Source organism: Ptychodera flava (genome assembly GCF_041260155.1).
Source record: "Ptychodera flava strain L36383 chromosome 23 unlocalized genomic scaffold, AS_Pfla_20210202 Scaffold_24__1_contigs__length_23054250_pilon, whole genome shotgun sequence".
Lineage (NCBI taxonomy): Eukaryota > Metazoa > Hemichordata > Enteropneusta > Ptychoderidae > Ptychodera > Ptychodera flava.
Window position 1 is genome coordinate 10,747,388 of NW_027248278.1, and position 20,430 is coordinate 10,767,817.

The 20,430-nt window shown below is 36.1% G+C and overlaps 1 protein-coding gene across 1 annotated transcript in view; it reads left to right on the forward strand.

Moving 5' to 3' along the window:
* Window positions 1-1,582: 1,582 nt before the first annotated feature.
* The window catches only part of LOC139124417 (NADPH oxidase 5-like), a 38,402-nt gene continuing 19,554 nt past the window's right edge, over window positions 1,583-20,430 (forward strand). The window contains 3 exon segments of the mRNA XM_070690551.1: window positions 1,583-1,753; window positions 18,649-18,763; window positions 19,180-19,330. Of these exon segments, the coding sequence (XP_070546652.1) occupies window positions 18,650-18,763; window positions 19,180-19,330 (265 nt within the window). The 5' untranslated portion in view covers window positions 1,583-1,753; window position 18,649.

Consider the following 20,430-nt stretch of genomic DNA (forward strand, 5'->3'; position numbering starts at 1 on the left):
CCGAAAAGCTATCGTGCCTTTCACTAAAAATCGAAATGTGATTTTTCAGTTCTGTTACCGGTCATATTTTCTTGAACATCAAGATAAATTATGATTTTTGCTACGTTCAGTAAAGTTAAATCCGTGCATCTAAGGATAGTCTGCTTCGTGGTCACGAACAGACTCTGCTTTCAAAACCTATATGGATTTTCGTGACAATGTCTTAACTGTGCGGATGGATCCAATTTTATAAGTTTCATTTCCACTTGTGCATGTGTTGAAAAAAAGAATTTTGATTATCAGATCGTCACTCCAGCCCCCTCCCAGTGTCGGTTATATTTTAGCGGCAAAATGAATTCGTGATTATTGAAGGCCTACTTGTGGTATCTGTGTACGAGAAGATAACATTTTATTACGGAGTGTCATGGTTGTGAGAACGTTTTGTCTTGTCCTGTGGAAGAAAATAAATTGGAGAGTCATTGACCTAGATTGTCATTTGTAAGTTAAAATGTGTAGTGTGGGCTAATAACATCAACTATGACTGCACCCCAGTCGCGTGGCGGTCATTACGTTGTATACTCGATAGCTGCCGATGCCGAACGATAATTTAATGGGTCTGGCCTTCCCGCAACAGTTCAACTTCTCTTTGGGTCAGCATATTTAGTTCTACCATGGCTTTTAATACTCACGTCTTTTATGGTTCTGAACTGTTTCCCATGCATTATGTATAGGATAAAGCCGAGTACGAGGGCTATTCTGGTATATAAAGTCCAACCCAACGATAAAATGTCGAGGCCGCAGGCCCAGACATTTTGTCGTAGGGTTTAGGCTTTATATACCAGAAATGCCCGAGTACTCCGACTTAAAAACTATCGCCCCTAACTGAAATATTTTCGTTTTCAATGTGTTTACGTCAACCGTCCCCTTTGTCAATGTAACATGTTTAGGATATGAATTAAAACTTTTATTGTGAAATAGCCTTCCAATGTAACAGAACATCCTATAAATGCCCTAGGGCACATTAGTTTATGTTTGTACCTATACTTTACTACGGCGCTGTCATTCGTTTCTGGAATTTGGTGACCAAGGCTTTACGAGTAAATAAAACACCCTGAATTAGCACTCTGATTGGTCAATCAACAGTAGATAGTTTTAAGTGTTTTACAAGCGAATGATGCGCTGATGCAATTTTTATGTTGTTCTTTTATTATGTTGGTATCATTTTTATCCCACAGGATGAACCTATCTGCATTACAAAATGGAAATCAGAAATGTTTTCGTGCTGCGGTAGTTCTGCTGATACCGAAGCAAAACGACACTGGTAGCTTCACTATTCAGAACTGTGCAGTGTGTACATCGGTCCTTTAGATACCACATGTTACACTGTTTGCCGTGCGTAGCACACTGTATGTTGTTTCGTTAGCAAACGTGAAAGAAGGCTGGCGCGATTTGTGGAGATTGGCGCACACAGGGATGAGAAACAAATTTATTATTTTTAGCCTTTCTTTCTTTCTTACTTTGGCAAAAATAATTCCCTAATATTAATATGCCAACAAATCATTGACCAAGAATAATTTATTTATTTTCTGTCTTCAATAGAAAAGGATAGCTCCTCGTCGAACGTTCGCTGTGGCCAATTTGAGAAAGGCTGCACGACAGTTGACTCGCCGCGCTCATCTTGTGGCGCCGAGAAACGAACTCCGACCAATCAGAAGAGAGGCAGACGAGAATCAAAACACGTCCGCTACATCAAACGAAAACTCAGCATTGGCAGGTATGTTTCTGTCATTTTAGAGGAGATCATTTTGTAAATCATGAAAATAAATAACCACCAAGACAGTCTCTGAAATATCGTTAGCTTTTCAGTATGAAAAATATTTTTTTTTATTTTTTGTTCTTTTTTAATCAGTCCATCATCCAACGGGCGTTAGCCCAATTACAGGACGAGGTACGCATAACCCACTAACCCCCAATGGAGCAATGAGGAGTAAAGTGCCTTGCTCAGGGGCACAACACCGTGCTAGAGTCTTGAATTCACCGTCCTCCGACAGTGAGTCCATTACTCTGGACATTAAGGATAATGAGTCTGTTGCCCTACCCACTGGTCTACGGTGCCTCCTCCAAAAAAATCAAATAAGCTAAACAAATAAGAAATATTGTCCATCGGAATCGCCTCTTCTGCATTCTTTAGATTTGATTTGTTTTAATCTAAATACTTCGAATTGGTTTCATTGGTTTTCCCGGGTACATTTATTAAGTGTCTCCCCCAAATGTTGACTTCCAGGATAGTGTTGTTGTGCGACAAGTTGTGACTGTGAGTCCGATGGAGACGACTTACTACAGTGCAACAAATGCATCAGTTGAGGGCGTTGTTATAGTTGCTATAGTGTTCAGACAGTCTTCTGAAATATTTTGAAATTAGTAATTAGAACTGAATGTGCTCACGTGGTTTACAACACGTTCATTACATAGTAGTTTGCTTCACAGAACAATCAGATATCTGTCAGATCATTATATGTAGCAGGTTTCATCAACTTTCGCACAGTAGTTTCGCAGTTTAATCACTAATTACAAAACTTCTTTCAATATGCAAATGAGCTGTATATTAAGGTAGTATGCACCTCGAAAGTGAAAAGCTTAAACTTTTGCTCTAACTTTCCTCAAGGAATATTTCAACCATTCTCTTTCAAAATCAAGAATAAAAATAGGGGGTCACTATGCAAATTTTGGTACTAGAGAAACAAATTACCCAAGATTTACCGATATTAGAAATTCAAAATGGCCGCCATCCCTTTGTTAACTGTATGGAGAAAAATAAAAAAATTAGAATTTCGAAAAACTAAGCCATGGAAAAGGGTTTTTTCACCAAGAGCTTTAAAATGAACCCCCACTTGTGGTATATCAGAAGAGAATTGTAAAAGTTTGAGAGTCGAAATGTCCAAATGTCCAAATGTCAATTCCCCCAGGTGCGATCTACGTTAACTTGACCCTGCTCATGCTTCATGAGACAATTCGAAATCTATCAGATCAACATCTGTAACATTTCATTAAATTTAATGCGGTAATTTCGTAGTAATATCTCTAATTACAAAGCTCATTAAATATATGCAAATGAACCTTTAATTTACTTGAAACGGTTCAGTGCTTCACGTGACAATTAGATATTTATCAGATCAATATCTGTAGCAGGTTTCACCAAATTTGGTACAGTCATTTCGGAGTTGTATCACTAATTACAGAGTTTATTAAATATGGTAATGGCCCTTAATTAATTTCACACTACTAAATGCTTCACAATACAGTCTGATACCTCCCGGTCAGTATTTGCAGTAGATTTCATCAAATTTGGTGTAATTATTTCGGAGTTATATGACTAATAACAAAACTTCATTACATATGCAAATGAGCTATTTATAAACTTGACACTGCCCAATGCTTCTTAGGGCAATTAGATATATCAGATTAATATTTGTAGCCGGTATCATCAAATTTGGTGAAGGAACTTTCGGAGCTTTATCACTGCTAAGAAAGTTCATTAAATATGCAAATGAGTCGATAATCGACATGACACTGACAGTATCATCATAATGTTCTGAGATTGTCATCTGTGAAAAGTTTCATGAAGTTTTGTGCAGCAGTTCTTGATATATGTCTACACTGTCATTACTGTCTCCATAGGAAACTCGTTATATGAAAAAAATGATATTTCATAACTTCATCAATATGGAAGCCACACTTATCAACATGTAATCAATTCTTGCAAGTAGCATATGGTACCTACCTACCACATCTGACTTGAATCCGTTCTGGCGTTTTAGATGAATCAGATTAATATTTGTAGCCGGTATCATCAAATTTAGTATAGGAATTTCGGTGCTTTATCTGAATTTATGACTTATCATGTAAACAGACAGACAGAGCTAAAAAGGGAAAGTTTGGATAGACTGTGAGGGCGCACCTTCCAAAATTTTTCCCTCTTTTATTATAAATCAACTCATTACAGAGTTACATCAATGAGTCAAAGAATTACAGCCGAAAGTCATACACAGAATTTACAAAAGGTTGTGAACTCTTTCATAAATTTCAATGACATCAGGTCAAGTATGTTTTTCTTTTCTATATTGTAACATATGGTAAATTCTTTTTTCAGTAAATATTCAAATTGGTGTGTTTGTTCCAGTTATCCAATATTTATGTATGCTTCATTTTCCTAATAATATTAAAAAATGCATCACAGTATTACAATGTCTTGGGGTGGCTATGTTATCAAAGGAGTCACCGAAACTAATGTTTGATGATATGATTAATGAACCCTTTCTCTAGTGGCTAAACATATTGCATTTTTGATTTTCCCCAACATCTTTCAGCAATATCACAATATAAAAATCTATGTTCCAAAGAATCAATTTGATCGCAAAGAGGACAATACATGGAGTCTTTCAACTTCCAAAAATATTAATATTTGTTACATGTCAATATACGATGAAGAAGCTTCCATTGAAATGCTCTAAGTTTTATCCAATTTGTTACATTGTAAACTGCTACTATAAGTGCAACTATTTCTGGCTGTATCATTTAAATAGTTACACCATTTTTGAAGACTTCTTGAAGTATTACATAAGTATTGCTGTATAAGATTCAAATGAAATGTTTAAACCTTTTAAGTTACCAAGTGCTATTTTTGACTTGCCAGTGACATCAGCATAATCATATTTATTCGTCTTTAGTGCATGCTTCCAAACGTTTTCAACACTGACAAAGAGCTCTGGTGACAGACAAATATTAGGACCAAGTTGGAAACAATATGTAATTCAGCATGCGCAATTACGAGGAGCAACCTATTCACAATCAAAATATGGAATATCCTTATCGTTTTCAAGTTTATTAGAATACATAATACAGCGGATAGGGGATAGTTATCGAGTTATCCAAGTTAACAATCGCCTGTCTAACATCCGTTTTTGTAGCGGTAAAAGCTCTCCCTCTATTTTTCCCCAAACCGCTAGTCTCCTATATAGAGAAATACTTATTATAAATTCCAGAAAGCTGTCGCACTTCACATGTTAAGAAGATTTTAATTTAGTGTCGGCCTTTTTGACGCCTGTTTGTTTAGGAAGACCGGCAAATAGTTTAGGATGTACTTACTCACACAAGGGCATTATTCAAATTTGTACTGCCCATCAATTTCTCATGTTGATGAAAACGTGTTACCAGTAGTACGTACATTATAATTCCATTTATATAAATGTACCCACATATACGTACAATATACCTTACACCAATCCATCAATCCACCTTCCTATATCCCAACACATACATACATACATACATACATATACATACATACATACATACATACATACATACATACGTACGTACGTACGTACGTACGTACGTACGTACATACATACATACATACATACATACATACATACATACATACATACATACATACATACATACATACATGCATGCATGCATGCATGCATGCATGCATGCATGCATACATACATACAGACAGACAGACAGACAGACAGACAGACAGACAGACAGACAGACATACAGACAGACAGACAGACTGATAGACTGACAGACAGACTTTCACATATGCATACATATATAAAATCGCGAAAAATAGCAACATTCAAAGCTGCCCCCTGCTTGTTCTTTTTGTACTATAGTTCACTCATCTGCTTTGTTCTTAGTTAAAATAATTCAAAAATATGCTATGTATATGAACAGAAATTTACGTTGATAACAAAAAAATAAAATCGTTTGGCCAGTGCCACCAATTGGAATATTATAGTATGGTAATGGTATAGATGACGATGCTGGACAACAAAAATCGTTGTTATGTATACAACTTCGTCATATATGATTCAATCAATCCCGTGTGTCAGCCACAATGACAGCCTCAAGACACCCCGAATAATTTTCAAGTATCTCCGTCAGTTAGAAATCAGTCAGGTCGGCAAAAACTAAAAAACGCGCCGAAGCGTGCATTAGTTGATCCAAAAGTCGTAGGGTGTTAAAATGGTATATGCAAGGACCGATAATCGTGCGTCAGCAGAGCTGGGATTAAAGAGAACCCTGTCGGTGTTTGGGTAAGAGCTTTTATTCTTTATCAGTTTCGTATTTTGTGTCCCTTCGTCATTGATTGATGTCGCTTGGTTTGGAATATACCCTTCCGTTGTCCACCTGCCATGTTCTGGCGAATGGGTGTCGATAAATTTCATGACAGCATTGCTGAAATTCAACCCTTATCGGTACGTATTAATCAACTCAAATGTGATGAATATGGTATTCAGAACTATCCGTTCATGGCCATATCACAGGTGTGACATTATGTATCATGGTGCATTTGAGTTGTACGAGTTCAAGCTTATAGGGTGAGCAAAACAAAATGAAATTGAAAAGTTGTTTCTGTACACAGAAAAGCCAGACGACAGTTTTGATATTACATTAATGCCGTTTAATATGACCCAAAACCTTACGAACTCTCATTTTTATAGAATTCATATTCTTTGGCTCTGTGTCCATAGTTTATGTTGGCGATAACGAAATATTCCGCGCGCCATACTTTTGACGTCGCTATGACAGCTTTGGCGGGAAAGGATTGTCGTGCAGGATTTCAAAGGATTACATTTTGAACAAACGCTGGTTTTGCTACACGTGTTTTGAAAGTGTGGCACGGTTTAGAAATTTGTCGGACAGCAATCGAGTAAGCTAAGTGAGGACTATTTTAGTTTTTTTCCTGTTGTTATATTTTACTTATGTAGATTATAGAAAAAAAACATCAAGTTGATATATATATTTTGCCAATGTCTAAAAACAGAACGTGTAAATTTGTCGATATTTAAAATTCGGAGTCTAAACGATGCTGAATTATAGCCAGTGGGGTCTGCTGACGTCATGTCGTTTGATGCAAAGCACGCTATACATATCAAAATAATTTGAACACAACGGAACAACAAGTGGTGTTTCGTTAGATTTTATTTCAATGTTTTTATAACTATAAACAGCGCTGCCATCGTGGCACATTTATCGATCGTCTGTCGTCCAGGCAATATTCCAACGTCACCAATGTTTAAATGCTCCCCAAGGTCCTGCTATTTTTGCGCCAATAACGCGTGCTACCTTCATGGACGTTGAGATTCGTAATCAGAGGTAATTTTAGAATATTAAATGTAATGGTTTATATATTGTTCTTTCACTTGCCACTAAACGTACAATGTTAAGTTAGTTGAATTCGAAGGTCAGGATAAATAAATGGTAACGACGTATAAAAAAGCCCATAACAAAAAATAAAACATTCAATCTCACCTCTACAGTACATAACAACCTGGACGTGACATGTATTTTAAAAACAAAACCAGTTCTGATTGAAACCAGTGACAGAAATAGATCCAAGCAGTTCTCATCAAAATCAGTCATAGAAACAGATAGAAAGGAGCTCTGATTGGAATACAAAGAATACATTGTGTACATAGCTTTCCAGCATTGGCTAAGAAACGCATTGTAAATTTAACAAAAAGGCCTTTTCACTGTAATCATGCGAGTTAGGGAATTTATCCAATAAATGGCATGACAACGGGAAAATGGCAACAGATGGTACAAATGATTAAACTAAACATACAGAGATTTAGTTGACGTATAAAAACTGCTTGTTCCAGGTTACAATGCATGCTGTGCAGTACATTTTCTAAATAGATCAAATAGAGATATACATTTTGTATAGAAAATGCATTAAAAAGGCATTCTGTCAATTGACGAGGCTCGAATGTAAATCGCTCCCTGATCACACTAGTTAGCGCAAGATACCGACCTGGCACAACGTACAGGCTTCACCAGTATTATTCAAAGGACTAGCTAGTATCTGTAACTTTCGATGGACTTTTTTACTGTTTTTGGTTTTGATGTCATCAACGGTCTATTTTGTACCTCCCTCAAGCATGTTGAGATACACAGCATTCAGCTCGTCAGTCAAGCTGTACGAGTATAAATACAATTGTTATTGCCGATAAGTGAATTATTGGCCTGACAATAATTCAAATGTAAACAATACCAGAGCTCTTACGCGCATGGATTGTGTTGGCAGCTAAGTAGTTGGTTTTTTCAACATGCTTTGGAGACTCAGAGTAGAACAAGAACTTGCATTAGCATAAAAACATAAAATATAACATAAAAACATAATAATGACAGTAACTGGAACCTTTAGATTTGGCTATCGAACGGTAAAGATTTTTGTTACCATTTTGTCATTGGACTGTTGAAGTTGCTAGGGTGGATAGAGGTGTACTTTGTTAAACGTTAGGAGATAACACACATAAACAGATAGCGCATAAGTTAAGTCGATAAACACTCATCATCGGTTGATATGAATATTCAAACAATTAACTAACACGCTTATCAAGCTCTGAAGGCGTATACCATATACTACTGTATGAATTCATATGGACAGTCAGTGATATGAATTAGTGCCGTGCATATAGACATCTTTTAGAAGCATTGGCGATTAAATAGGCCACCATAGTACGAGACATATGGAAATGAAATTAAAACTTCAATTGTGAGCGAGATGAATTGGCGAATAATATACGTGCCTTGTGACATATGGGAAACAAATAAACGAGAAAATGACTATTGTAAATGAACAAAACAGGTGTTACTCTACAAAAGTACGTTCATTTGCGTGTCTATTGATGCAATGGATTGGGACTCAACTCGTTGGATTTCATATTTGAAATTAAACCAAAATATATCTTTATGGCCCTTTATTCGTCATATGCTCGTTACTGAACACAGACAGTGCTTGCTATATGTATTGTATGAATGCATATATATATATATATATATATATATATATATATATATATATATATATATATATATATATATATATATATATAATTCGATAAGATCTATAGAATATTATTACATCGTAGCAAAAACAAAACACTCCTTATAAAATTGTATGTAACGGCCTCGTATAATGTCTTCACCCTAGAACAGCTGTGTTACCACCACTTCTCTGAAAGCCCAAGTTTGGTGCTTCTTTGCTTTGCTGTGTGTGCTACTAATTCCTAGTTTTTGTTGGGCGCATTTTCTATGACCTGATACCTTGTTGCATCTGTTTGCTTTCTTTTAGGCGAAATATTCATCAACTTCAATCCGTAACAGTGAATCGAATCCCATTATATCCCCCGAAGCATTGTTGAACATCAAGCAATTTGTCATGATGCTGCGATTAATCAATGGAAAAATGAAATATTGGCATGCACAGCAAATTTTATTGCTATTACAAAGACCACTTCTATATACACCGTAATTGAAAACGTAGCAACACAGCTTTTTATGCTTCCAAATTGTCTCTGTACAGATATCGATTCTTTAATCTATTAACTTATTCACTATATATATCCCTTATACGAATAATATTCAAATTTCAAGTCTTCGGTAAATACCAACCATGCATAATTTTCATGTACTAAAAACGTAATATTTTCTAAATTAGAAACATTGAATATACTGAAAGAAATTGTGATAAAGCATGTTGTCCATCTAATGTGCAGTCAAAAATGAAAATAAACAACAATGATATAGGTTTTAGCATCTATGAGGGATATTACATATAACTACAACAATCTGGAAACCTCTGTGGAAAGTATTACGAGGTCCTATACTGGATGTTTAGTATATGATACATCATGTTTTGGTTAAAAAGGTATTTGATTATTTTTCTTATTCCCGGTAATTCATCTTTAATGTTATTCTATGGATATAATGATGTGACAATACCCATTCTTCTAGTTTCACAGTTTTTACTATATTTTAACTCAATATTTTCTTACCTAACAAGGTGAGCGTTTTATTTCTCTGCGCCCATTAGGAAAATTCATGTGCAAACAATGCGAGTGATTTAATTCGAGCAACGACTCGGATAAGTGAAAGACAAAGGCTGTACTCTGATTACGTATTCATACAAAAGCAATGATTTATGCACAATTCAGAAAGCTAAGTCGGTTTTTACATCACAGTTAACACTCCATTAAGGCGACACTCATTTATGCGTATTTCATACTTTACAGTGATTTGCCAAGCTAAATATACACAATTAGATATTTAACAAAGAATTAGGCTTAAAAAAGTTTGGTCATTATTGAAACTGTTCTTAGCTTTTCTAAAGAGAAAAAATAGATAAAATGATATGAAAGTGCAGTTTCAATTTCTGTATTTGCGTTAGCATCCAAACTTTATGGATGCTCGAGTCAACGACAAAGCTGCGAACTTCAATGAAAAAACTGCTTTTGGTGATTATTGCCCAAATCTTTGTATGTATAATATTCGATATCTCTATTTGATCTGGACCCCAACTTCAATCTTTATATATTGTGTAAGATGACGTTCCAACATCCCACGGCAAACACGACACTGTAGAAAACTATACTCGACTTTTTTATAAGAAGTTTATGCTGTCGCATTGGTGATAGAGAGTTCAACGTCATATAGATATGAAAAAATAAATGTCTCGTACTGGCAAATTGTTTATAGAGTACACAATGTGCTTATGGGCTGACCTATTAGCTATCCATGCTTAAAACACTGCTTCAGAATAGTGTTATTGCTTATTCATCATGGTTTACAGTGTGTCTGGTTTCTCAAAAGTGTATTCTCAAAAGTGTAACACATTGTGCTATGTGGATATAAATCCCCTCCATTTCTTATCGATTTTAAGTCAATAAGTATTCCTTCTTACGATAATCATTTTTTGAATACGTATTAAAACTTATTAATTCATGTTGCGTAAACAGATAGGAAAATCAACAGAGGAGATAAAATTCGAGTTCTTTACATATTAGAAAATTGGCGATTTTTAAGTTCGGCCAAGTATAAAACAATATCTCGAGTGTCAGGTTGTAAATATTATTTCAATACCTCAAAGGTAGCATTTTACACAGTGTCAAAGCGCACTGTAGAATTACAAATCTTTTACTTCATGAGTACTTTCAGTGGCGGGAATTTCTGGCACCATTATACATGACTAGATACCATACGCGCCGTTAAGTTTCTGCGAGCGCCCATGCATGATATCAGCATTCAGGTGCATAATTGTGCCACATTATTCTATCCAAGCTGTACGACCTGTCTCCATATCACAGGCATAGTTTTTTTCACATGTAAATATCATTTTGAACGACGCTAAATTTATAACGAGAGGTGGGGTGGCAATCTCTAAAGCTTTCCTCTCACCAAACACCCCTCTGGGGAAACTTTTCAAGTCTCCTTCCTCTACTAAAACAAATAACAAAATTCAAAACGAGTTGTCTGCAACATGACTATGGGGTTGCGCTTTGTTCTCTTAACGTTATTTCATAGCTGACTATATGTTTTGTTATAAACAACCTTGCTGTTCAGAATAATTCCCTTTGTCCCGAAGCCATCTGTGCCTCTCATTATCTCCCATACTCCTATTAATAATTGTATTATGAGTTGCACCATGATGAACAAAACATCCAATATCAATTTATCGCCATTCAAATCTATTCTCATGCTGGCTTCGGAAAAATGGATTGAATCCAAAATGATATGGCATTATTTATGACTGACAGTTTAATTGAAGGACGACCTTGATAGATCCTTCACACAAAACAATCTGCTTATAACTGTTAATTTGAATGAAAGTGTAACTCTTGTTTACACAGATGTTTGGCGCCGTAGCTGTTCTACAAATTAAAAGTCAGTGAAGTCGAGGGATTTGCTCGTATAAATGTCATACGTTTAAAAGGAAGCGCTTGTCGGAACTGCGCATGTGCGAATTTCTTGTTTACAAACGGTGTATTCATTCACTATATATATATATATATATATATATATATATATATATATATATATATATATATATATATATATATATATATATATATATGCATTATGTCAACATAGCTGCAACATTTAAATTTACGATGTACATTATAACGACAAACCAGTTTTCACTTTCATCAATGTACCTTGAATACAGTGTTACCATCGTTCGTCTGGGTTCCTAGCGACCTTTGAGCGCAGTTCCAACGACTACATCCCTTTAATATCTCTTTACAGTACAAAAAGCCAATGATGACCTTGTTTCTAGCAAACCGAGCTTTGGCTTTGTTTACCTGCATATCTCTTTACGTCTGTCTGTGTCTGACTCTCTCTGACACTGTAGCTTTCACTGATACCCTCTGTAACTCCCACATTCCGACTCTCTGACACTCTTACTCTCTCGAGTCAGATACCCTCTCAAGCAACGATGACATAATGCAAATGCTCTTATAATTTCAAAATTCCTTCTCTGCTAAGGGGCCGTGGATAATTAAAACACGCGCACAGTAAACGTAACTTCTGTGTTTAGGGGGGGAGGGGGTTTGGCTGTATTTCGATTACCGTGCGCAAATATCGCACTACAAGTTTTCCTATCGCAACATCTCGCTACACGTTTTTCTGTATCGCAAAATATCGCGCTATATTGTTTGGCGTGCACCAGGCCAGTACGGCACCGGCGCTACACCAGCATTCTTTTGACAAAAAAAACGTGATGATTAGTGCACAAGTAAAATAACGTAACAATCATTTTGGATACATAGTTTCATTGTATTCTATTGGTTGCGTCATTGTTGAGTTGGCGCTGAACTGAGATTGATTTTAGAGAGGGTATGAAGAGGGAGAGGGGAACGGTCGGTAGAGTAAGCGTGATTTTATAGCGACGTAATTACCGATTATTGGATGCAAATACAGAATGAGCTCGAGGCTTGGTTGAATTTTCGCACTTCCAAACTTTCGTTTAGGGGAGGGGGAGGGGGGTTGAGGCCAAACGCACTTAGTTTCGTTTACCTTGCGCATGTTTTAATTATCCAAGGCCCTTAAAACTACCTGAAGCGAATTCAAATGCGTTTTCATAAATTGTCAGTTCACAATTTGGTTCAGTCAGCGCGAAAGTGATTTCGTATAGGCATTTGTAATAAGTTTCGCCGCTAGGATAAGCCGAATATACATTCTGTGCATTTGTATGCTCTATAGTATTTAGATGTAAAACGTTAACATCAGCATAAAAGTTTTCATTTTAATCATTGAATGAATTAGACTAGGAGTATGAATACTCATACCGTACATTAATCCTTTGAGTGCTATAATTTTTCCTAGCAAAATTTTAGTGCAACATTTTACCAATTTTTATGAATTTTTATGTATTTTTTTTTGATAAACACGATTGAAACTAATTTGGGGTACTTCGATCTTAATTTAATATTTGTAATTTCTCAAAAATGTGAAGTGCCCATCAGCTGAATGTCTCATTATTACAAATTACTCATAAAAAAAACAAGTGCATAACTGTGAAAGAAAAGCAGATGAGCTTACATTTGCAGATTTTAAAGACATGACTTCACCATCCAATCCCAAATTGGTTCCAATCGTGTTGATCATAATTTTGGACCAAATGGACATCACATTTCGCAGGCTACAGTTTTATCAAAATGTTGTCTTGACTGGGGTATATTTTATAAACATGACAAAAATTGACTTTGGCGCCCAAAGGATTAATTGACATTTTATGGTTAACGAATGACCAAAATCATCTACATTCAGCTCGTTCCCGAGCGTTGGCATGACGCCTGAAGGCTAGATACAGATCATGAAGGCGGCTTGTTTGAATTGTATGCTTTGAGATTATATACAAACATTTGTTGAATGTCTCGGACGTGTATCAGTGAAATTCAAATGAATGTGGTTATCATTTATCGTCCTTTGTCTCCATGCTGAACCGTGGAAACTGAAAATTTGTTGATACAATCAGTCGAACCATGAAAAGGGCTTATTGAAAAAACATGTGGTTATCGCTTAGCGTTGACTGACTTTCTGTCTGCTACACTGGCTTTACAGCAACCAATATTTTTGCCCTTCACAGTGAATTTAAAAAAAGCGCTGAAATACAATGTGCTTGGGTTATATTAGTGAAAACGTTTCTGGCGATAGAAAATAACGCCAATTGCATTCATGACAAACGTTCTCCTTTGATAGATTTTGCAACAATTTAACCCAATACGACGTCCGCTGTTCTCACGTACAGAACACGTTCAGTGTAGGAAACATCAATCGTTGTACCGACCCGTAAGCACTTTACCGAAGAAACCTGTATCGTTAGCGTTCTGTGCAGGTACATAACCGGAAGTGTGATAAAGGCAATGTAAAAATGTTCAAGCAGTAAGTGTACGAGTGAGTTTTTTCAGTGGGGACACTGCAACACTGACGATGTTGACTATGGCACAGTGAACGTCGTATTGGGTTAGGCCTAACAGTTGCAAAAATTATCGAAGGAGAATATTTGTAATGAATGCAGGAGGCCTTTTTTATCGCCGGAAGTGTTTTTCTTATCAGCCAAGCTATTTTGAAATTCACTGTCAGTTATTTTTTCCTCATTTTGTCAAAAATTATCATGTCGGAATCCTTAAACTTGGAATGGTCGCTCTATTCAGGAACGCTGTTTCAAAGTTAAATTTTTAAAACTGCATTCAATAGATTATATATTTATCTTGCTTACTTTGCGCCAATGAAAGTGGAATAATTCACTCAGAGACGAAGGACAATCAATTGTAATTAGCGATCATACAAATCCATTCGATATATACTGAGATATCAAATGCATATTAAATGAAAAAAGCATTCAAAGATTGCTGAGCAAGTTGCTTTCTGGCAAGAAGTAATCAGAGAAGATTGGGGGAATCTCGATAAATCTCTAATAACGTTTCTCTGACTTACGCCATTATACCGAAAGTTTGGCGAACTTGTTTTATGCTTACAGTGTAAGTTTGCAACGTTAGTGGATATGAACCTAATAATATTAAAAATAATCCAGGGGTATTATTTATGCCCCATTGCATTGGGATCATTGGAGGCTATGGTTGGTATAGGTAACCTAATAATATTAAAAATAATCCAGGGGTATTATTTATGCCCCATTGCATTGGGATCATTGGAGGCTATGGTTGGTATAGGTAACCTAATAATATTAAAAATAATCCAGGGGTATTATTTATGCCCCATTGCATTGGGATCATTGGAGGCTATGGTTGGTATAGGTGATAATATGTGTAAACCTTTGACCTTCTATAATAAGAGCAAACTCGATTTGAGCTAATTTGGGATAATTGGATATCGTATTAACGTTGGAAAGTCAAACAGAAAGTGGAACCTCATCTACTTCTCTTTCTTGGCAATGCACTTGTTTTTATGGGTAATTTGTAAAATTGTATCTTCTAGCAATAGAAAACCTAACAATTTTGATAAATTTTTGAACTATTATAAGATCAAGTTCTCCCAAATTAGTTCCAATCGTGTTAACAGTTTTTAATCCCTACAAACATGCGAAGTATTTCTCCCCGAATTCAATAAACTTTCTCACATACAAACCTCACCAGTTTTCGCAAAGCAAGGAGGTGTGACGGTTCTTTTTCGAAAAACTAAGAGGGTGTTTTTCTTTTTCCGAGAGTTTTAAAATGACGCCACGAATGGTAGATCAGAAAAGAATTGTAGAAATTTGACAGTCCGAATATCTGTTAAGGAGGCGCGTTCTACCTTAAATTTGCAGCGAGTGCAATTTTTTGCTGACATATGCTTAATTACTATTTTTCCATTTATAAACATAGTTCTTGTCTTAAAGTACACTCATATCTAAATGCCACGTGTTTAACTTTTGCAAACACACAGTGGAGGAATGCATTGTCCAATGGTACCGTTGACATCTGAAGAAGTTCTATCCGGATTGTAATCTTTTGATCGACTATAACATTGCATTAACCTCATATTCGCTGTTTTTCTAAGGCTGAGACGCTGTTCAGGATGCTTCTAGTCCAAAATGAAAACATTATAAAAAATTACAGGTCTTGTCCCTTAAAGTCCTTTATTAACTGTAGGTAGCAGTAAGTTAAGCATATGAAAAAAATAATAATTTGTTGTGTCTATTAAGTCGCTTGCATTCATTTGTTTTTATCTGCGTCACTTTTTGGGGGCCTTGTATGTTGTTTTAGGTAATTCTTCATCGGATTCGAACTCACAACGTACGGCACATACCAGTATTCTAATTCTAGCGAAGACATCACACTCAAAACCGCTTGGCTAAATACCCAACTAAGTTGTTACAATTTTTCTTACTCCGACACCTCCACGGGTTGTACTATTCATGAAGCACTCGCTACACATAGGCTTACTTTCTTTAAGGTAGTATGCATCTCGGAAATAAAGACAAACTTGTCCTCAAAATTTCCTCAAGGAATCTTTTAACTATCCTCTTTCAAAATCAGGAATAAAAATCGGGGGTCACCATGCAAATTTTTTTTACTGAAGAAACAAATCACCAAAGATTTACAGATAACTCAATTCAAAATGGCCGCCATTCCCGTGTAAACTCTGTGGAGAAAAATAAAATTTTCGGTTTTCTAAAAACAAAGACGTGACAACGTCTTTTACACAAAGAGCTTTAAAATGAACCCCACAAGTAGTCACGGTAGATCAGAAAAGAACTGTTAAAGTTTCGGAGTCCAAATATCTGTCCTGAGGCGCATTCTGCCTCAATGTATCCCAACCAACACCATTAAGGCAACGAATGCATCGTTAAACTGAGTTTCAGACAGCCTGGGGACACTTTGGTCCCAGTAGCAGAACTACTCGCCCAAAGAGTAAAAGAGTCAGTAAATTTTCGATCAGTTTCGAGTTCACGGCGTACGGCACCAGCTTAATCACGTTTTGATTGATCGCCAGTATATGCACTTCTTATCAGTAAAACTACATTACATAGATTAAGTCGTCTTGCATAAATTATGCAATGTATAAATATTGAATATCCAATCGACTTTGTACATTTATGGTATGCCTGTACATGTAATATAATCCTGTCCTTACTTTGGATAACCATTTGGCATTTATGTCCTAACTTCCACCAACAGTAATGGGCTGCTCTTGATTGAATTATCGGGCAGCTGTAAAACAACCAAAGAAGGCTAGTGTGACCCAGTAATAAAAGTGGTGTCACAGCTAAACACGCAACTGAAAATGATGGCCTCAGTATACGCAGAAATCTTTGTGCGTGCAAAGAGCAGCCGAGCTATTTAGCGCAATACGCCAAACGATGGCACGATGCAGCAAAGTACTCAGTCAATTTGGCGCGAGGTCACATCGCAGATATTAAAACACTCCTAATGGCAAGAATATTAAAGCAGATAACCAGTTGTGATATATGTTGGTTGAAAATTCTGTCCTGACTAAATCCACAGTGACATATCTGAAGGAACAGCTACTAACTAACTTTAAATTTCATGCTAGTCAGAAACAACTATTAAGGTAGCTACTATTATATACCCAATAGATACTTTCAAATTTCTATATTTTCTCAGTTATAGAAGTCCCAATCCCCGATAAAGTATATATTTTCTGAAAGCCCTAACATCGGAAAAATCCGACCTTGCACAGTACACAGTCATTATTTTCATAATAGTCACGTGACAAGCGTTTTGCTGAACCTTCCAAAATCGGTTTTTACTCCCTTCAGCAAACACGCTGCAAGATTTCCAGTTGATATTTGTGCAGAAAATATATGCTTTCTTTGGGTCAGGACTCCTATAACTGAGAAAAGATAAAATCTGAAAGTGTCTATTTGGTATATACCGTATTCTACCGTACATCGTTTCCCCAAATATAAAAATCAGAATAGCGCTAGCTAAAATAACCGCAAAAGCACATTTTCTAGTTTTGAAAATACCTGATATGTCACTTTCACCTATTTTATAAATGTGACAATTATCAGTATCCATGGCAACAACAACATCACGTCTTGCAACTAACTTATTCGGCGCAAGGCATGCAGCTACAGGTTAATCACAGGTCCTAAAAGCGCTTTTCATTGATATAAGATCCAAACAGCTACATGTTTGGTAACAATGTCGTCTATTATTGTATAGTAATCATTCTAATTCTAATCGCAGTGATATTAAACGTCCTGTCCCTATCATGACGAGTGTTTGTCATCCGTCAATTACGTTGAACACGATTGGAACTAATTTGGGATAATTGGATAGTGAAGTAATGTCGATTTAATCTGCAAATGTAATTTCTTCTACTTTTCTTTTTTATATTACACACTTGTTTTTGTGTTTAATTTGTAATAATACAAATTCAGCTATAGGGCACCTAACACTTTTGAGAAATTTGAAAGATATGAAGATCCCAAATTAGTTCCAATCGTGTTGTTGATGCTGCACATGTGTAAAACAAGAACTGTCTCATTTACGCAGTGTCTATAATTAGGTTCGGAAGCCCGCAAAGTGTTACCAGGGTCCAGTCTTTCAAAGGAATTTATCTTCACATATAAATGTGTGAACGGTACAGAAGAGGAGAGTGGCCTCCCAATGCTTCAGTGTTCAATAATTTGTACTTGATGTAATTTGTGCTTTTAGCATCGAGCATTCAACATCTTCGCTGTTAAAATCTTAAATATCTTTCAATCAAACATTCTTGCAAAAGTGATACAAGCACAATCATCACTAAAATACAACCTGGCAAAGAATTTCGTAAAATACTTTAAAGGAGAATACCTTAATTCCTTTGAAGATCAATCACGCCCTCTTTCGTTTTCCTCGCCAGCATGGATGAAGACACCAGGTGGCTTGTGTGGGTGGAAAAGCAATTTTCGGATATCGCTGGCGAGGACCGACAGATCGATTTGCAAGAATTTAAGAAGTCACTAAAAGTGAAAAAGGTAAGTGAGAGTGTAAATTGTACAAAGCCTTGTCATTTTTCACGCCCCTGCAAATTATACTAAAAGGTGATATACCTGTTAAGTTTAAAAACCAAGTTGTATGAAAACCACCAGCAGCACAAACATCAAGGTTCAATATGACGACTTCATGAACTTTACAGAATGTAATTCTTTATAACTCTTAATCAGATGTAAAACACGTTTGAAGGTTAATTTACTGCTGAGTCGATAACACGTTAAAAATATATTTGCGTATTCTTACTTTAAGACTTTTTGATATGAGCAAATACTATACATATATATATATATATATATATATATATATATATATATATATATATATATATATATATATATATATATGACAATCTCTATATATATGTATGTGTATAATATGTATGTATGTTGAATTGCAGTCCTTTTTTGCTGAGCGATTCTTTGCGCTGTTTGATGCTGATGGGAGTGGTAGTATAACACTAGAGGAGTTGATGGATGGACTTCGGTTACTTCTCAAAGGGTCTCCGTCCGACAAACTCAAATTCCTATTCGATGTTTACGATGTTGACGGTAAGTCTGCCATTGTCGTTTATCACCAAAGCTGGCCTTCCATCAGAGAGTCCGTAATACAGCAAAAGCTGTAAATTTTGATTTTTAAACTGTGTTTGATAAAGTTACATTTGAGAAGGGTGTATGACGACTCAGGTTGTCGACCTATGCCAGACTGTCGCAAAGTATAATTTAAAAATTAACCGGTATGATGTCCAGTGTATTGGGCTACATCGCTGAATGGAGAGTGATTCGAAAAATTTGACTTTTGTTTTTTACTTTACAAGAACTACGTGGCACATCAGCAATTTTCTGCATTGCTATTGTTGCTCACATATTAGAAAGATCGCCTGATGTCACTGATATGCTGCAATGCAAATTCAATATTTAGTAAAATATTGGTAGTGGAATCTATTAAAGCCAAACGTACACTGTGAAAATGCAGAACGCGAGAATCATAATTAAAGAAAATAATACCATGACAACAAAAAAGCATGACATTTTAGGGAGCCTTAAGCGCCTTCCTGTCTATAATGTCATTCTCATTTATTTAAGTAGAGTCCTCTTTTGTGAAATTGAAGCTTCGTGTGTGATATGGGGATGGGTAGGGCCGCACGTTTACACCTTTGTAAAATATATTGTAATGTGTACTCTTTCTTCGGCGTGAAGACAAGTTTGTGCGCACGACGACACTCGATGCCCTTCTCAACTCAGAGATTGTCGAACAATCAGCGTCCAAAGAAACTGGTTCAAAGCGACGGTGCGAAATCTGTCTGTATATATAATCGACATCTTATTTGTCCTTTATGTTGATGTTGCTACAATGTCTTATATTCGTAAAGAGACGATAAACTTCTGTTGAGTGACTATTAAAGATGTAAGACGCCGCTTTAACGCGCTAAACCAATACATTAAAGCACCGTGCATGCAGAATGCGATACCAAAATAGCTATCACAACATTAAGACAGAACGTGCCTCGATTGTCGGCCTCTCAAATTTCTACAATTCTTCTCTGATCTACCACTCGTTGGGCTCATTTTAAAGCTTTTGGACAAAGAACAACTTTCACCACCTTAGTTTTTACAAAAATCAGAAATTTTCCCTCACAGAGTTAGTACAG